This window comes from Hemitrygon akajei, chromosome 9, assembly GCF_048418815.1.
Source record: "Hemitrygon akajei chromosome 9, sHemAka1.3, whole genome shotgun sequence".
NCBI lineage: Eukaryota > Metazoa > Chordata > Chondrichthyes > Myliobatiformes > Dasyatidae > Hemitrygon > Hemitrygon akajei.
In genome coordinates, this window is record NC_133132.1 from 45536471 (window position 1) to 45557087 (window position 20617).

Genomic DNA, 20617 nt, shown 5'->3' on the forward strand with positions numbered 1-20617 from the left:
TGATGGAGGAACTCAACAGGTCTGGCAGAATCTATGAAATTGAATAAACAATCGATATTTCGGGCAAAACCCTTCTTCAGGTCTGGACAGGAAGACACCAGAATAAAAAGGTGGGGGTGGGGAAGGAGGATAGCTGGAAGCTGATGGGTGAAGCCAATTGGATAGGAAAGGTAAAGGGCTGAAGGAAACTGATCGGAGAAGAGAGTGGTCTATAAGAGAAGGGAAGAAGAAAGGGGTTCAGGCAGAGGTGATAGACAGGTGAGAAGAGGTAAAAGGTCAGAGTGGACAATAGGGAAGGGGGAGGATAATTTTTTATTATCGGAAGGAGAAATCAGTATTCATACCATCAACATCAGGTTGGAGGCTACCAAGCTGGAATATAAAGAGTTGCTCCTCCACCCTGAGGGTGGCCTCATCGTGGCACGAGAAGAGCATGGAACGGGGATGGGAGTTGGAATTAAAATATTTGGCTCCCAGGAAATTCTGCTTTTGGTGGATGGAGCATAGGTGTTCAATGAAGCAGTCCCCCAATTTACAATGGGTCTCACCAATGTAGAGGAGGTAGCATCAGAAGCACCGGGCACAATGGACAACTCTAACAGATTTGTTGGTTAAATGTTGCCTCACTTGGAAGGACTTCTTGGGGCCTGAATGGAGGTGAGGGAGGAGGTGAATGGGTAGGTGTAGCACTTAGGCTACGAGGGAGGGAGATTAGTGGACAGGGATGAATAGACAAAGAAATCATGGAGGGAGTGATCTCTGTGGAAAGAGGAAAGAGGGAGGGAAGTAAAGATATGTTTGATGGTAGGATCCCTTTGTAGATGGCAGGAGTTGTAGAGAATGATGTGTTGGATGTGGAAGCTCATGAGGTTGTAGAAAAGGACAAGAGGAACTCTATCCCTGTTAAGGAATTGGGAAATGGGGAAGATGCGGGTGAGGGCAGCGTCAATGGTGGGAGAAGGGAAACCCCGTTCTCCGATGTCCCAGAAAGGAAAGCTACATCCTAGGAACAGATGAAGAAACTGAGGAACAGGAGACAGAATGGGACGAGGTATAGTCAAGGTAACCATGGGGATTAGTTGGTTTATAAAAGCTGTCGATTGACATTTTGTTTCTGGAGATGGAGACAGAGATATTGAAAAAGGGGAGGGAGGTACCAGTATTGGACTAAGTGAATTTCAAAGTACATTTATTTTCAAAGTACGTATACATTATACAAGCCTGAAATTAGTCTTCTTACATGCAGCCACAAAACAAGAAACCCAAAAGAGCACACAAAAAAAATCCAATATGTAGAGAGAGAAAAAAAACAAATCGTGCAAACAATAAAAGTAAGCAAATAGCATTTAGAACAAAAGTAGTCCTCACATACGAAGCCCAGAGCAGGCCCACAGCCTCAGTCTCGGTGCAGCACATAGTGGAGTAAACACAAAGCAGTGAGCAGAACTGGCCCAACCCTCACCTCTTGTCCCGACACCCTGCCTTTTCAATCCATCAGGCCCGGCGTTTAAATCATCCAAACACTGGGTGGGTCCTCAGTCAATGACCCGGGCGCTATCACTTCGATATGCCCTGGGACTGGACTCTGCCACCACGTTCAGGACCATACTTGACTTTTGGGGGTAAGGTGGAAGTTAGAGGCAAAGTTGATGAAATTGACGAGCTCAGCATGGTTGCATAAAGCAGCATCAATGCAGTCATCAATGTAGCGGAGGAAGCGTTGGGGAGCATTCCCAGAGAAGGCTTGGAACATGGACTGTTCTACCTCGCCAGTGAAATGTTAGGCATTGCTGGGGCCCATGCGGGTGTCCACAGCTACTCGTCGTGTCTAGAGAAAGTGGGAGAAGCCAAAGGAAAAATTGTCGGACCAGAGGACAAGTTCTGCTAGATGGAGGAGGGGAACTGGTTGGTTATTTTATTGAGAAGGAAGTGGAGAGCTTTAAGGCCTTCTTGATGGGGGAGAGCAGTGTTACACTCAAAATGCTGCAGGAACTCAGCAGGTCAGGCAGCACCTGTGGAAAAGAGCAAGCAGTTGACGTTTCGGGCTGAGAACCTTCATCAGGACTGGTGAAGGGTCCTGATGAAGGTTCTAGACCGAAACGTGGACTGTTTACTCTTTTCTATAGATGCTGTCTGGGCTGTTGAATTCCTCCAGCATTTTGTGTGTGTTGCTTGAATTTCCAGCATCTGCTGATTTTCTTGTGTTTGGAAATAGAAGTGTATAAGGACAGGACGTCTATGGTGAAAAGGAGGCAGTCAGGACCAATGAATTGAAGGTTAGTGAGGCGATCAAGTGATCTGTCAAAATTCTCTTCTATTCAGTGAATGGAACGTTCTTTGAACTTCTGGAAATTGAATCATGTTTTTTATATTTCAATTTAATGGATTTCAGCTAAGATCAATATTGTTCTTAATCAGCAGGCACATTTATTTTCCTGCAAGTTTTGTTACCTATTAACATAGAACCCTGTTTAATTTTCTGATATTTTCCTTTCTCCCTTTCTTAAATACCGAGACCAAACATATTCAAGAACTTAAACAAAAAAAAAACTGAGAATACTTAGCAAGTTGGGCAGCATCTATGGAGGGGGAGCTGAATCTAATGTGCTATCTATCTCCGCCCTTTTTCCTTTCAGTTTTTCAGTTTTTTTGCTTTTTACTGACCAGAGCTAGATAATTTACTCAGCATGTTCTAGCACCGAAACAAACACGGAGCAAGAAATGAGCATGGTTCATCTCCTTAAATAATTAATGTTTTGGTGAGTGTGGAGTGTACCCCAACATTTTCTGTAAGCATTCATGACTAACAGCTCTGAGATATTCTGCCGTTCACATTAGCAAGACCAAACTTAGGATAAATAAGGGATGTTAATGATTTCTGCCTTTTTTTAAAAATCATTGTTTTTTTTAAAATTCAGTACTCAAAGGCTGAAGAGGCAGGTGGTCAAATAGCCACTCACTGTCTCTTTTTAAACATTTTGCACAACTTGAAAGGTTGTTTCATCAATATAACTGAAACATATTTATTTTGATTTTTCAAAGCTTGAGTTAAATTCAGATTCAGAATCAGATTTAATATCAACATATGTCATGAAATTTGTTAACTGCAGTAATGCATGATAAATATAGGAAAAAAATGGAATTACAGTAAATATATATTATAGTTAAGTTAAAATAAGTAGTGCAAATGCAGAAATAAATTTTTAAAAAGTAGTGAGGTAGTGTTCATGGGCTCAATGTCCATTTATTAATTGGATTGCAGAGGAAAAGAAGCTGTTCCTGAATTGCTGAGTGCCTGTCTTCAGGCTTCTGGACCTCCTTTCTGATAATAACAATGATGAGAGGACATGCCCTGGGAGGTGGGTGTTATTAATGACGGATGCCGCCTTCCTAAGATACCAACTCAGTAGAATTATCCTACTGTGTCTGAGTAGTGTCGGCCTTGACATTTTTTGTAAAATAATGTAACAGTTTTATCCTTGTGTTTCAAAACTGACTTGGGTCATGTGAACACCAGTATATATATCATTATTTCAGAATGTCGGCAGACTTTCTGTGGCTGTTCACACTCTGGTTTGCGTTATAAATATCATGGATTGTTATTAAGAACTCTACATTTTGCTTGAGCAGGAATCAATTCTGTACCTTTGGTCTTGCTATTATCTGCTGTTGTTGAGTGCATGTATTTGCCAAAATGAAAAATAGAAGCTATCATCAAGCTAAGTAGCAAAGCTAATACCAATTTTCTCTTTCAGACCTCTATAAAAATGGGCTTCAGAGGGCTAACTTTGTGCCATTTATTGATGTCCTGAAGGTAAAGAATGTCACGTTTTGATGTTTTCTCTCATTGACTGTAATATTGATCAGGGTTTACATAGTTTCCTTTGATCTTGCCTTCAAGGTGAATGCTACTAATAATTACCACGAATGCTGCTAATGGAATTGCTGTTGGAGAAAGGGAACCTAACAATGACAGGTCCTTAGATTTTTTTTTGAGTAGGCACGCAACAACTTGATAGCTTGCTTTCTTTTAACTCTTGACTGCCACTGGCAATTTCTATTTTTAAAAGAAAGACTGTATAATAGACAATATATTCTGAAGAATATAGCATATGAAATGTGAGGGACTGAAATTTATCTCTGTAATATTCACATTGTAGAAATACATTTGAATAGAATTTATTTCTGTAAAGCGCCATGACATTTCTAAATACATTTGTTCTGTTGCTCCTCAGCCGTTGAGAATTTCTGTTCTTTTTAAGTAGGGACTGACTGGTGAGTTTGGTATAATTACCACAGAAACAGGTTATTCTCAGCTTTTGTTGTTGTTCATGTTAAGGCATTATGTACACGCTTATCTTAAATCACTGAATTGTGAAGAGAAAATAAATCTTGTGTTAATTCTTGGTGAAAGGACAAGATGGGTATAATTGAAGCTTTATGACTCATCACATAAGTTAATGGATGGGTGCAAAAATATACTTTTTGGCTAATATTTGAAATGAGTTAATTTCATAATGTTGTAAGTGACCCAAGGCCTTGCCCACCAGTGAGGAATGATGGAAAAGTGGGAGAGCGAAGGAGAAGTGCCTGAGGAGCCCAGTGGAAATCTCAAATTAAGGCCGCTTGCTTGTGAGACATACTGACTTTTAGTTCAGGTAATTTTTATAGAATAGGTAGATAAATGACAGGTTTAAATCCATAATGGCTAAGCAAGAGGTTTATTTTGAAGGGAGAACTGAATATGGCGAAATGGAATGGTGCTACATAGAGTGGTTAAAGCATATTGGAATGGTTAAAGCACATGGGATTGTTCCAATTGGTGGAAGGCTTGAGGGACAAGGGAACAAGGGATGTGTCTGGGGGAATGGTACTTGACAGCAGCTTTGAAGAAATTTGATTTGTATAAATGCTTGAATCATTCCTTTGAGCTGGAACAGGGGTGCCCAACCTGGGGACCACGGACTCCTCAGTTAATGATAAGGCTGTATGGCATAAAAAAGACTGGGAACCCCCTGAGCTGATGTTTCTCTCTGGGCTAAAATTTTGCAACACAGTCAGGTTATAAAGAGATTTACAGAGATTTACCTATTTAAAGCCCATGAGAAATGGACTTGGTAAACATTGATTTTGGTCTCCAGTTGTCAGAGGATTCTGCACTCCTATGGAAGTAATGAGGGAGAACAGAACACTTAATGTTCAATCTCCTCACACTTTCTAGTCTCAATTCTGATTACTTCATAAATGAGTGTGTCTGTTTTAATTGTGCAGCTCTTGATGAAGGTGTGAGCTAGTTATATTTGTCTCCACTGTTTGGAAGTTCTTCTTGCCAGAGATCACAAAGGTGACCGCAGGTTTATCTTGTCTATTGGTGGGTGATTAGCATCAGGACACCTCCACAAATGCTTTCTCATGGGAAGGTGTAGAAGGATGGTATAGGGAAGGCTGCACTTGTCTTTAATGCTGTTTTGCCATAGTATAGGTTCATTTATAGTTGAATCTAATTTTATTACTGGTGTTTCTTCACAGAAGTTAGAAATCACAAATTACTTTGTCCTTGCAGTTTACATTTCAGGCTTCATTTGTGAAGAGCTGAACAAATCCTGCATTAACTCTGAATCACTTACAAATGGGTTAACGTTCTGACTGGTCTTCATACTCCACCATTCAAAACCTGTAGACTAAAATCTTTAAGATTAACCTAGCAACAGATAAAATTAGAAGTATTAAAGAACTACAAGTCTTGTAATAAGACACACTGATGCTAATAACACCTTGATCAAATGTGACTGTGACCGTTTAATCGCAGCTAAGGTTTTAATTGTGTACAAGGGTGTGCCGGTAGACATGAGTTACTTTGATCATATGGTTCAGCCATTGGGTAGTGAGATGTTAAAGTTTTTTGTTTGCTCCCTTTTTATTTCTTCTCGTGCACTAGCTTGATATCTCTTAGGATTTTTTGGACTCGGACATCTCTGTTTCATTAACAAGCGTCTATATAATAGCAAATAGTACACCGCGAACAATTAGCCACCCTTTTGGATTCATCAGTTTGGAAGCTTAAATTGAGTTGTCAGGTTGCAGCCTTATAAGACTTTGACACTACAACAGTCTTTTATAAGCTACAATGACCCAGAGACCAACCTGTGAGGTCAGTATATGACCTCGGTGTGGCTGTCACCTGAGCTGACTGCTGGGGTTAATCCGGTGCCGATGTATTTGCTTATCAATTGACTTTCAATGCAGTCTTCTCACTCATGTCATTTTAATTCTTGGCTGTTTATCATTTGAGGACAGACTTTATGAGTCTTTCATGCCTATTTTTGCCTCAATTTTCATAGATGTATAACTGTTCTCCCCACTTCATTGTGAAATTTATTTTGTATTCCACAATTAGGCCTGTGTCAACTGCCTGTTGTTTAAATTTCCAGTGAAGGTCTGACTATAACCTTACCTTACCCATTCTAGTTAAAAGCATCGGTACCCGGAGAGAAACTAATAAATTTCCTCTGTTTTTGGTGCACTGATGTAATGCTGAATCAAGTTTTCTGTTTTTAATCCCAGGGCAATTAGTATAGTCATTGGGATTTTTAAGTTCTTTGTTACAGGCCACCTCGGAGGTCTGCAGAGAAGAACCCTAATCCAATAAACGTCTCATTTAGATCATGAAAAGAAAGCATGAGGAGAAGGCCCACAGGAGAGGTCTCTTCCACTGCCTCTAAGCAGCAACACTGTGGGGAACTGTCAAATTAGCCAAGAGGTCCCCATATTTAACATGCATTTTCTGTTGAAACCAATAATAGAATAATTATTTAATGCAGGTAGAACCTTTATAATAGGCCATAAAAGGAATAATAATTGTCCTCCAAAGAACTTGCCATTATGTTAGCTGTCTTGCAAAAGGCATGGGGGAGGGTGTGAGAAATGCAAGTAGTAAATAGCTCCGGCTGAAGTTGGTCACAGAAAAAGGAATTGATAATTAGATGTAATTAGGGTGTATGAATCGTTGTCTTCTGTTTTGGGAATGAATAAATTTGGAAGAAAAAACCCTTGTGATGAAAATGCTTTGATGTAAGAAGAGTAGTTGCGGCTTGGCAGCATAAAGGCAGTGTTTTATACTTTTTGCATAATAGCTGTAACACAGAAATGGTAAATGGACTACAACCCCCTATTTGCTTTAGACCAAGTGCTTTGAGGTCGGTTGATTCTTTTCAAACAAAAAGCATCAAAAGTTTTCAGCTGTTGGTAATGAGGAGTAGACCTCAACACGGCTGAAGGAGTTAGTTATCTGTGGTTTCTCCCTCTGGATCAGACAATAACAGATCAAAAAATTGAACTCTTATCTTAAAAGTGATTCAGGCGCAAGTTAGAGTCTGTAGGTGGGAAGAGTGTTTTTAACTTGACTTTTTTTTACAAAGAAAAGGTTTGCTTTGCATGCAACACTATGGCATGTAGGAAAAGTGTCCACAGATGCAAAATGTTTCCTTTTTCACAGTGTGACTGGAGTGGGTATTCTCACTGTGAAAATGGTGATTCTAATGATTTTATTTTCAAATGGCCCTATTGGTTTGTATGATGACTATGTATTAAGGTTTTCCACTGAAAGCTGTTCCAGCACTGCTTAGAATTGGTTCCTTGTGCAAACATAGCAACTGAGAACTATTAATTCTCTCCTTGCTTTTGCTAATTTGCTACTGCTTCTGTTCATGTTCTGCCTTCTAAGAAGGAGGAATAAAGGTTTTGTGACATGAATATACGGAAATTTTGTTTCAAGCTTTTGCTTGGATATTAAAGTTTTAAAATCCTTGTTCTGCCATAACAATATAACAGTTTAATTATGATGCAAATTCTTGTAAAGCTTTTGTTATTATTAGTCCACTGCATCATTTCATTGTCTGCCATTGAACACCATAATCTATAATGTCAAGTTTTCAAATATCTCATCAAATAGTTAAAGGTAATAGCAAAAAAAAAAAGACATTTAAAAATTGGGCAGTCACAAGACTTACTGCATATCTAAGAGATTTTGTTTTACTTCTCACTTCTTTTAAAGTTTGGTGCAAGATCAATGTGATTGTGACATTGGTTTATGATTCTATTGTACCACCTGCACAGAGGAAACCTTTTGCAAATAAAGTGTAATTGTCTCCAGTGCCACACAAACTGAAGCATTGGTATAAAATTCTTTGGAGGCAATTTGATAGCTACCTGTTATACGGAGATGCTTGAAGATAGAATATTTGGGGGTGATCTGGTTAAAGGTTTTAGATAAGGAGAAACTCTTTACCTTGGTGAGCAAGGCTAGAACAAAAGAACATAGGGGGCTGCCTGCTCAGTAATATTGTCGTGCAGCTCTTCTTCAGTTAATTCTTTAGTCAGATGGTATAATTAGACAGTGTGGGCTTGTTGGTCCGGAAGGGCCTGTAACCCTACTGTATTTCTCAATAAATAAAATTAATTTTAAAAATGGTGGTACTCTGGAATGCTAGGTTGTGAAAATCAACTACAAACAGTTGAAAAATTCAAACCTCACTCTGATAAATCCTCATCAGAGTTACAAGCCAAGATGGATAATGCCATGTCTCTGTTCAACAGCCAAAAGATATTTGCATGCTTGATGGCCCAATCCTGATTTTATGTACCTATGTAAGTGAAAAGGATGAACATGAAAAATATTTGCAATAGCAACTGCCAATATTGGCGGGAAAATTGTTTGGGAAGTGAATGCAGAAACATTGTTCGCACTTGGCTCCATTGGAAAGATTTTACATGGTTTCATCTATATTTGCTGGTTGTTATTGTGACTTCTCTCAGTGATCATTTATGTATTCAAACCATTCTAACTTGGCACTCAGTTGAATCAAATTTTTACTGTACCAAGGTCATTTAAAGTAAAATTGGATAGGTATATGGACAGGAAAGGAATGGAGGGTTAAGACTGAGTGCAGGTCGATGGGACTAAGTGAGAGTAAGCATTCGGCACGGACTAGAAGGGCTGAGATGGCCTGTTTCCGTGCTGTAATGGTTATATGGTTATAACTGTATCTACTCATCATTATACGTTGTCCTGCACTTGCTTTTGCCATTTATGCCTGGAAGTTGTGTGAAAGTATGGTAACTTTTCAACAACAGAAAGTGGCAGGTAGGATCTGAATGAATTGGGAAAATCTTAGCCAATTATATTGAAAGGATTGAGAAACTGGGTACAAAAAGATAAATTGAGAGCGTTGGAAATGCTGGTTTGAGCAAGGTACAGTCTGAAAAAGGAAATTCCACAGCAAAGATAGCAACCTTGCCTTGTCTGTTTTCCAACACCAAGTGAGGTTCCACAATTGCAGTTATTTTTCCAGGTTGCTCAGCAATTATTAACACATCAGTTTGGTTTTACCAATTCTCAGTGGTGAATATAGTTTGTTTTTGCAATGCAAATAAAGCAACTTCACACAGCATGATCAAAAATCCCACCCACTCCAAACATCCCCTCTCCTCTCTCCTCCCATCAAGTAGATACAAAAGCCTGAAAACATATTCCACCAGGCTCAAGGACAGCGTCTACCTCGCTGTTGTAAGACCATTGAATGGTTCCCTAGTACGGTAAGATGGACTGTTGATCTGACAATCCACCTCATTGTGATTTTGCACCTTACTGCCCATCTGCACTGCACATTCTTTGTACTTTAACACCTTTTTCGGCACTCTGCTTCATCTTATAGTCCCTTAATGAATTCAAGTCAAGTCAAGTCACTTTTTATTGTCATTTCGACCATAACTGCTGGTACAGAGTGAAAATGAGACAACGTTTTTTCAGGACCATGGTGTTACAGACAAGTTTTTCACTCTACATAAACCAATTTACCAATATCTGAGTAGGCTGTGCATCAACATTTCACACCAGCATTCTCAAACTCAGCACAGAACTGCGTTGAATGACGAGGAGCTGCAGAACATTTAAGTACTTTGGGGAAGCAAACACAGGGATTCCATTGATTCCTTATGTTGTAGTTTCCAGATCCTTGTTCTCATCACCAAACCTATCTGAGTTTCACCCTCAGTCTCTTGCCATTAGTCCTTTTAATTCTAATTTAGTGTTTCTGTCCAGAATCATAGAATTGGGAATTTTCCTAGCTCTTTCTAGAGCAATGCCATCAGTCCCATTCCCAAGATTTCATTTTTCTCCCCAATAACAATACAAATTATTTTCTTTTAAGTGCTTTTCCAATTCTATATGGAAAGCCTTGCTTGATTTTCTCCCACCTTGCTAGAAATCCGTCATGCATCCATACCATAGAAATAGGCCCTTCAATCCACTGAGTGTGCAGCAATCATTTTACACTGATTCCATTTCACTCTACCCTCTGGGTTTCACCACTTGCCTACATAAGTAGCAACTTACAGTGCTAAATAACCTAGTTACATTTTCTAACATCTTGAGAGCACCTGGAAGTAATTCATGTAGACAGCACTGGAGCTTTGGAGAGAACCTGGCTTGCTGGAGCTATCGGGCACCAACATTATTAGCTATACCAGTCACTGTTTCACCTCAAGCTCTAGGTCTAATTATGTAAGTTCAAAAGACAGGGATTTTTTTGCATCCCCACCATCAACCATCTGGACTGTGCTATCTTTACACAGCTACCATTGGGTAGGAGGTGCAGAACATAGAACAGAACAGCACATTGAAGGCCCTTTAGCCTACGATGCTGTGCTGACCTTTTAACCTACTCCAAGATCAATCTAACTCTTCTCTCCCACATAGCCTTCTATTTTCTTTAATCCATGTACATATCTAAGAGTCTTATAAATGTCCCTAATGTACCTGCCTTCACCACCACTCCCAGCAGTGCATTACATGAACTTACAAATCCCTGTGTTTAAAAGAAAATTACTTCTGACATCCCCCCCCCACCCCTAAACATTCCTCCAATTTCCTTAAAAGTATGCCCTCTCGTATTAGCCATTGCTCTGGGAAAAACGTGCAAGCTGTCCACACATTTTGTACCTCTTATCATCTTGTACACCTCTCTCAAGTTGCCTCTCAACCTCCTTCACTCCAGAGAGAAAAGTCCTAGCTAGCTCACTTAAGCTTTCCTCATGAGAAATACTCTTTAATCCTGGCAGCATGCTGCTAAATCTGCTCTGTACCCTCCCTAAAGATTCCATATCCTTCCTATAACAAGGCAATCAGAACTGAACACAATACTCCAAGTGTGGTCTAATCAGAGTTTTATAGAGCTGCAGTATTACCTCACAGCTCTTGAATTTGATATCCCAACTAATGAAGACCATGTGCCTTCTTAACCACCCTCTGAACTTGTGCAGCAACTTAGAGGGATCTGTGTGCTTGGGTGACAAGATCCCTCTGATCCTCTGCACTACTAGGAATCCTGCCTTCAAAATAGACCTTACAAAGTGTATCATTTTTCCAGACCGAGCTGAATCTGCCACTTCTTAGCCCAGCTCTAATCCTCCAACTGTTCCAGTTTCCTTCCATAGTCCAAAGATGTATTAGTTAGTAGGTTAATTGGTCATTGTAAATGGTCCTGTGATTAGGCTAATGTTAAATAGGTGGGTTGCTGGACGGCACAACTCGTTATGCCAGAAGGGCCTGTTCCATGCTGTATCTCCAAAACCAAGTAAAATTTTAAAAAAAAGATCTGGCTAGGAGCAGCTCCAATGCTGTCTTCAGATTTACTGATGACACTACAGCTTTTGGATAAAGCATAGGTGATGGTGGGCCAGCTTATCAGAGCAGATAGAATGGCTGACCGCAACAGCAAACTCTCCCTCACTCTCTGCAAAACTAAAGAGCTGATTGTTGACTTCAGTGAGTGAGTGTGCGTCAGTCTACGTCAGAGAATCCGTAGCTTTAAATTCCTGAATGTTAACGTATCAGATCGCTTTCCCTCGACGCAGCACATAGATGCAATCATAAGGGAAGCCCATCAGCATCTTTACTTTCTTCGGAGCTTTGGCTTGTCACCAAACTCTTTAACAGACTTGTATAGATGTATTTTTTTTTAGACAGACAGACATACTTTATTGATTAAAGTGTCCTGACTGGTTGCATCACGGTCTGCCACGGTAATCCAAGTGCACAGGAATGTCAGAAGCTGCTGCGTAGTGGACTCTGCTCAACACATAAAGGGCATGTTCCTCTCCACCGTTGTCAGCATATGCTGCCTAAAGAAGACAACATCTGTTATCAAAGATCTCAACATCCTAGCCATGACATCTTTTCACTGCTACCCTCAGGCAGGAGTTACAGAAGCTTGAAGTCCCACGCCATCAGGTTCAACAATAGCTACTTCCCTTCAACCATTCAGTTCTTGAACCAACCAACAAAACTCGAATCAATACAGTTTAGCAGTGCTATGACCATTTCGATTACTTTGAACTAAACTTGACTTTTTGTTGTAATTGTAAAACTGTTTATAGTTTATGATTAATTTGTTTTTCTTGTGAATGCAGCTTCAGTGATGCTACATGCCTGTGATGCTGCTGCAAGCAAGTTTTTAATTTCACCTTTTTAATTCTAAATTTGACTTTGACCTTGACTACACCTAGAGACAAGGTGCTGTTGCAGCACCGGAATCTTTCTGATGCTGTTGTGGAATATTGGATGTTTGCAAAAAAGCAGGACAAATCCAACCTGGTTAAAACTCTACTCTCAATCATCAGTGACGTGATGGAAAGTGTTACAGACAGTCAGGAGTTCCATTATGCCATGGGCCCCTATCATTAACCGAATGCTCCGTGGATCCGAGGTTAGGAGCCCCTGCTGACAGTACTAGCAAAGTGGCATTTGCTCACTAAGAAAACAGCACTCGATTAAATGAGGGCGCTTCAATAAAATTGGTCAGCGCACCCCACTGGGAAAGCCTCACACAGAAGAAGGCTAAGGTTCTTCATCATAGCCCAGCACATCACTGTGGGAGTTCCTAAACCTAACCTTTCAGCTGCTTTACCTGTGGCTGTCCTTCTGTCGTAAATTAGATGCGTGCACATTAAAATGCAGTATTCAGTAACTCAACGCCTTACCTGCTTGCAACAAGATCCGGACAACATTCTGCCAAGTGGCAAGTGACATTCAACTTGTCAAATAGAGACCGTCTCCAGAAAAAAACTATTGACTCACTACTACTCTTGACACTCCGTTTTATTATCATCTCTGAGTTCATCGGCATCAATATCCTGGAAATCATCATCCACCAGAAATTCAGCTGGACCAGCCACATAATTATAATGCTGCAAAAGTAGCCAGAGGCTGAGTGTCCAGTAGTGAGTGACTTGCATCCTGGCATTATCTGCAATGCACAAGTCAGGAGCAAGATGGATACTCCCCAAGTACACCATAATACTGGGGAAGAAAATAAGTGAATAAATAAGCATTGTACCTCTCAATCTGGTTGAGTTAGATTTTCATGAGGAGAAAGGGAATTATGATAAATATTCCAGCTGAAAATTGCATATTGACATCCACCTGAGAATTACTCTGACAAACAGGCTCAGACGTGAGCACGTGGGCATTGTTGGGTGTTGGTTGAATATGTGCAATAACTTATTTTATGAGCTGGAAGGTGGCTAAATTTTGAGTAGGCTAAGACTAGAATAATTTTTCTGCACTCTGTCCCACATTAAAATAAGAAAACATGAGGAAAAACAACTAGATTACTTGCTTTATTTTGTTCGCTGCTGAAAGTTAGAGATCTGATCTGTTCAAAGTCTTAATGAGAAGGGAAGTACCAGTCAGTGAATTGATTATTCCTGTAAAACTCCGATAACCTGACATACTTTGGCAGACAAGCAGATTTTTTGGACTAATGGATCTTATTGCTGTCAACGCCAGAGTGTATTTTTTAATTCACTTTTTTTCCAGATACTATACAATATTATAATAAAATTCCCAGTAAGTTTAAAAAGACCAGGGGAAATGGGATCTTTGTCTGTTTAATAAGAAAGCATGGGAACTGGGGCCCCATTAATTTGGAGAGGAGCATAGGACATCACCTGGTTAGTCACATTTCATGCCATTGCAAATTCCAAGTAACCAGATCGCAGACCACTGTAGTTTTATTATAAAGCACCGAATTTTAAGATGAATGAGATCTGGAGAACCTTGTTTTCATCCACAGTTGGTAGGCTGTGGAATGCTTCAGCAGAAAAGAAGTTGGAGTCAATAGAATTATCAAAGAAAATGAAAATGTTAGAAAAATAGAATTTAAAAATGGAAATAGCAGGAGGGTAGAATAGCAGAAAAAGAGAAGCAATGTGGGCATAATGAACTGAATGGCTTTCTTTTGTATTGTAAAGCTGAACTATACTGCCCTTTTATTAAAATAAGCTGCCTCAATGTTATATTATGGCTTTGTGGAACTTGTGAAGACTTTTGGGGGAGGTTGATGGTATGGAGTGAGGGTGGGCAATGAGGGATTTTTAAACCCGAAACAAAGAGAATGCGGGGGTACTGAGAAAGCATAGCAGTGTCACAGTTAAATAGGATTATATGTATTCATGTCTCATACAGTGTTCCAGTAGTTGACTTGGCAATCTTCTTTTATTCTGTAGCATTTTGAGCACTTCACCATGCAATTATGAATGATTCAAAGGATCAGTTCTTAACAACCTAAATTTTAAAGGCTGATTAGGACAAGGGTTGATAGTACGGTGGGTTGAAACTTGTTGCAGCATTACTTCTGATATCATTATTAATCATTTCTGGTTAAAAATGTACCTGTATTATTGTTGAATATCATCATTTATGATTGTTAACCCTTGGCTGCCAGTCATCCTATTTTGTTACTCTTTAGCTCAGAATGCTCAAATGCAGAAGTTCCCAATTGGCAGAGTTTTAATGCGGAAATTTGAAAATAGTTGGTTGAATATAATATTGTTTGTTCAATTGCATGCCTGTCAAGTTAACCTGAAAGCAAAATGGAAAATGTTTTCTTCTCTCTCTCTCTCCCTCTCTCCCTCTGAGAATGTTGTGCTTCATGCCTGCATTATTTTGTCAACTTTGCTACAGAACATCTTTACATTTACTTTGATTACAAGCAATGTGATTTGCTGAAGTTTGTCAGAAGGGAGTTTACTGTTATGAAGTTAGCCTAATTTAGAAATCATGGTGATCCTCAAAAAAGTTAAGCAAATCCCAGTTTGAGCCAATGTAATAAGATGGTGAATCTGATATTATTATTGTATGGACCGACATCAAAATTTTCTCAGTATTATGAAGGAATCTGGTGAGAATTTTATTTGTTGCAGTGAGCCGAAAAGCTGGAACTGATTTGTAAGGTGCAAAGTTTTTGTTATAAATGCCAAAAGTTTAAAGAACTTGCTTTATATATTGGTCATAACATAATCAGAAAGTTCCTCATTCATGTCATGTAAACTGAGGCTCCACACTCTTCATTGCCTTTGCACGTACGCCTAACCTTTTGTCCTTTTGCAGCACAGCAACTTCCAATATTCTAGAGTCTCAATGGATTGCAAAGATACGTCAGAGATGAAAGATTACATCATTGAAAATCACTATAATGCCTTTCACAATTCCTGACAGGATGAATAAAAGTGATTCGGGACAATTATTTTCAACTATAGAGAAAGATTAAATGAAAGACAGGAATCAAATCACCATATCTTTTAAAAGTCATAATACAGCAGTGAGCAGATCAAGTTAGGATATGAATGCTATTTAATTTTAGTCCCTGTGAACCAGAGATCTTAAAAATTTTGTTGTATATACTTGCACTAACCATCTATTAACGGTTCCTTGTCATGTAAATAACTTAGAAAACCCTTTTAAAAGACCTTTAAAGTGAACTTCAAGAACAGTTTTCCTATCATTTAGCCCTGGATTCCTATTGTGAGTGTCTAGGCTGAGAGATGGCTTTAAAGATGCACATAGCTATGTACCACTTTGTGAGTTTGCAAAACTTTTTATTGGAATTGAAAGAAAAAATGCCAGAGCTATATAATGGAAATTACACCTTCCACACATTCTTTGACCCCTTTTCCCCTTTCACTGGAAAGAAGCCTGATACATCATGAAGAATATTTCCTTCTCAGCAAATGTTCCATCAATAAAAATATAACCATGGGGTGTCTCATTACTGTCATGCTTCAAGGCTGGTAAAGGCCAAGTGTATGGACAAATTTGATAGCTACACTCCTATCTGGCTACCATAGTGTTGAGTAAAGATCAGCATTCTTCTATAAGCTGTGTTGTGAGCCTTGTATGCAACTGAACACTTCAGTGCCGGTACTGGCATTTTGTAAGCCTACTGATCCTTGTATGCTCAGCTTGTTGGAAGCATTGAAGCAAATGTATTTCTTTCCAAACAGTAGAAGATAATGATCAAAATTATTCTATGCTACTCAAATATTAATGTCTGACACGAAGATAGTCTAGATCTAATGTTTAATGTTAAATTTATTGATAATGAATATTGTTCTGATGAAGGGTCTCAGCCCGAAAGGTCGACTGTTTAATTCCCATCCATTGATGGTGCCTGACATGTTGAGCTCCTTCAGCGCATTGTGTGTACTTATTGATAAAATTTGGTGATGACTTATTAACACTACAACAGCTGAACAGACCAAGTTCTTTTCTTCCTCAAATCAAATGTACATTCTCCCCATGACTGCGTGGTTTTCCTCTTGGAGCTCCAGTTTCCTCCCATGTTCCAAAAATATACTTAATTGGTCACATGAGTGTAAATGAGCAGTGTAGGCTCGTTGGGCCATGAGGGCCTGTTACCATGCAGTATATCCAAATAATTAAATGAGTAAGTAACAGTCAAACTAATTTGCTAATTGTACAGCGTGCGCATGCACACACACACACCCCGCCCCCAACAATTTCTCTCAGAGCTTTGGGAAAGTTGTAACTGGTTTTTACACACCACAGGGTCTACTTTATGTTTCTATGTTTCTTGCTGCAGATCAAATTTATTAACAGTAATATTGGATGATGATTGAGCTTTATTTAAAAATATGGGTACTTCTGTCAGTCATCTGGTAGTGATGCCAGCATTTATTGCTTATCCCTAACCGTGCTTGATCTGCGTGAATTGCCGAAACATTTCAGAAGGTGATTAAGAATTACTGATCTTGGAGTCTTAAGCGGTCCAAAGTGGGTAGAAAAACAGACTTATTTCCATGGAGGACAATAAAGAACATAAGAATTAGAAGCAAGAAGAGGCTGTCTGGCCCTTTGAGTCTACTCCACCATTCATCAAGATTGACTCCTCACAGTTGAGTCTACCCCGCCATCCACCAAGGATAAACTTTTACCTCAGTACCATCTTCTACACTAGCCCAATGTCCTCCTGTTCCCTTAATCACCAGATGTCTTTTGATTACTGACTGAAGGAACTCCATGATTGATCTTCCACAACCAGGCATTTTATCTGAACTTCTCATGATCACCAATGCGGATTCCAGTTCCGCATTGCAGATTTATTTAAACAACTCAATTTAAATTCTACAACAGGCATGAAGGGAATTGCCAGTTAGCTGTGGTGCATGTGTCCACATATTGCAGGCTTCAGGTCTGCATAGTGATTGCACAAATACAGAATGTGCTGGTAGTCAGACGACACCTAAGCTCTTGCTCCATCCCTGAGAACAGCATCAAGTCCAGGTGCACATGCAAAAAGTACTGAGTTGAGAAGCTGGATACCTGTTGTATCTGACTTTTCATCTGGCTGTTAGATTTTAAGATATTGTTGATCTCATTTAAAAAGATAAATGGAGCAACTTGCCAATTTTTTCCATTTTTTAAAATTAGTATTACTATTTCAATTAATTTACTTGTGCTTCTAGATATGCTTTTAAATTCTTACAGTTAAATAAAAAATTTTAAGTTAATCTCATCTGCATCCAGTCTGTCTAATGATTGAAGTCACATAAAAACAGCAGGAAAGACTACAGAGAGCACAGGTAGTCAGAAGCCCATCAATACGAGGGATTCAGAGTCCGTTGCCTGAAGTGATCTTGTATTGTTCTGTCCTCAGATTGGCCAGGTTATATGGGGTGTCTTACTAAATTAGCAACCTAATGCTTTGATGTAAATCGTGTTCCTGTACAAGTAACAAAGTACACTTTGTACAATTAATATTCTGCCATAATGGAAGATCAATGCTACTACTGAAATTACTATTGAATAAATGTGATAAGTTATCTCTCCCTCTTTGCAGGGGAGGGGGCTTTGGGGTTCTAGCATTTTTCTGTTCGTTTTTCGGCATTCTCTTCTGCTTTCATGGACATCTGTGAAAAGTAAGAATTTCAGGTGGTATACTGTATACATTTTTCTGATATTAAAAGGGAACCATTTGAAATAAATTTTCTTTAATAGTGAAAATGCAACTCCATTCCTTTATTAATTGTGTTGTTGTTCTTGTTTTAATTTTCAGGAATATTGTGATGCTATCCAGTTGAATTCAGGAATTGACTACAGGAAAAGAGCTGCTTCTGGAGCAGTACAACTTTATTATCTGTAAGTTTTCCTATCAATAAAGTTCTGAAAGAATAGGAGGTAAACATTAATTTATCTATTGCCATGACTATCCACCAAGATTTCCTAGACAAGAACACAATTGACAGTAGGGAAAGCCATTTACCTTCTCGTGCAACTTAATGAGATCCTGGCTGACTGTTTATCTCAATGCCACTTTCCTATACATATCCATTATCCCTTGATTCCTTACTATACAAAAATCTGTCAACTCCTACTTGAGTGTATTCGAACTGAGCTTCCACAGCCCTCATGGGTGGATGTCTCCAAAGATTCGCCACCCTCCTGAGGCATTTTCTTGGCACCCACATTCACAAAACATTCAACCCTGCAACTATCCTGTTAAGGTAATTATGTCTTCAAAATTTAATATGGTTAATAAAGTACAGATGTAACTTTGGACAAGAATGGAACTACCACACTACATACTGTATGAGTTAACAAAATTCTTGTTATTTTGTTGCTCTAAGGTAACCTCAACAGATAGCAGTTAATATATGAGAGAATCTTTGATGGCTCTGGGCCTGTACTCATGGGAGTTTAGAAGAATGTGGGGGAATCTCATTGAAACATTGAATATTGAAAGGTTTTGATAAAGTAGATTAGGACAAGATGTTTCCTGTAGTGGGGGAGTCTAGGACCAGAGAGCACAGCTTCAGAGTACAAGGATGTCCTTTTAGAACAGAGATGAAGAAGAATTTCTTTAGCCAGAAGGTGGTGAACTTGTGGAATTCATTGTTGCTGATTGTTGTGGAGGCCAAGTCATTGCGTATATTTTTAGCAGAGTTTGATAGGTTCTTGATTAGTCAGGGTGTCAAAGGTTACATGGAGAAGGCAGGAGAATGGGGTTGAGAGGAATAATAAATTGGGCAGGATGGAATGGCAAAGCAGACTCAATGGACCAAGTGATCTTATTTTGATCTTATGTCATATGGTCTAAGTATGAGAGAAAGTACAATAAGAAGAATTACGGCATGGTGCTCTCGAAGGCTCACTGAAGAATCTGCAATGTGTAATTGGAATGTGATTAACTTGTTATTGTTACATGCATTGAGATACAGTGAAATACTTTGTTTTGCATGCCATCCATGCAGATGATTTCAAAACATATGTACCTTGAGGTGATACAAAGGGAAGAGCAATAACAAGCCACAATGTTTTCCACAATTTTCTATGTTCATAACTCATAATAACATATATTGAGTATAGCCTCAGCTTCTCAGATCTCTTTCAATGATTTGGTTGAAGGAATTGCATGTATTATTAGGCAAAGCATTATTTAAACAAAAAAATGGAAGAAATCAGCTGTTTAAGCAACAAGTGGAGGTAACAGTTGTAAATCAATCTTTCAGATTAAGTTTCTGCACCAGGACTGAGAGGGAAGAGGAAAGATTGCCAATATAATGCTGTAAGAGGAGGGAGGTCTGGATCAGAGGTAGATAGGTGATAGGTGGAACCAGATGAAGAAGCGCTGAAAGGCAGATGGAACCGGGCAGTGATCAGGGGAAGAGGAGTGGTGATTTGAGAATAAAGAAATGTGTCTAGGCAGGTGAGTGTGTGAGAGGTGAGAACATGGGGAATGCAGCTCCTTGAACTTGGAAAGTTCAAAACTCGTACCTTTGGCTTATAAACTACCCAACGAAATCTGAGATGCTGTCCTTCCAGTTTGCATTTTGCCTCTCTACAGCATTGAAGAAGGCTGAGGATAGATTGGTGTGTGAGTAGGATGCAGAGCTAACATGGTGTACAACCAAAAACTCAAGGTGACCATTGTGAGAGAGTGCAAATACTCCACAAAACAGCCAACTAGTCTACTCTTGGATTCACCACTGTAACAGTGGCCACAACATAAGCACCAAATGCTGTAGGGCAGCTAGGAAAAGGTGCAGGTGATCCTCTGCCTTACCTGGAAGAGCTGTTTTGGTCTCACGTCAATGGTGAGGGAGAAGGTAAAGGGATAAGTGTTACATCTTCTCTGTTTGTAGAGGGAATTGGCAGGAGATGGGGAGGGGTGGGTGAGGAGAGATGAGCAAACCAGAGAGTCATAAAATGGATGTCCCTCAAGAGAGGTGAGTTGGAGGAGAGGGAAGATTTAGCTGCTGG

General features: G+C 39.4%; 1 protein-coding gene across 1 annotated transcript in view; it reads left to right on the forward strand.

Moving 5' to 3' along the window:
• The window catches only part of afg1lb (AFG1 like ATPase b), a 140318-nt gene that overhangs the window by 57361 nt on the left and 62340 nt on the right, over positions 1-20617 (forward strand). The window contains exons 7-8 of the mRNA XM_073055880.1: positions 3756-3814; positions 18414-18496. Of these exons, the coding sequence (XP_072911981.1) occupies positions 3756-3814; positions 18414-18496 (142 nt within the window). The remainder of the gene's footprint in view (positions 1-3755; positions 3815-18413; positions 18497-20617) is intronic.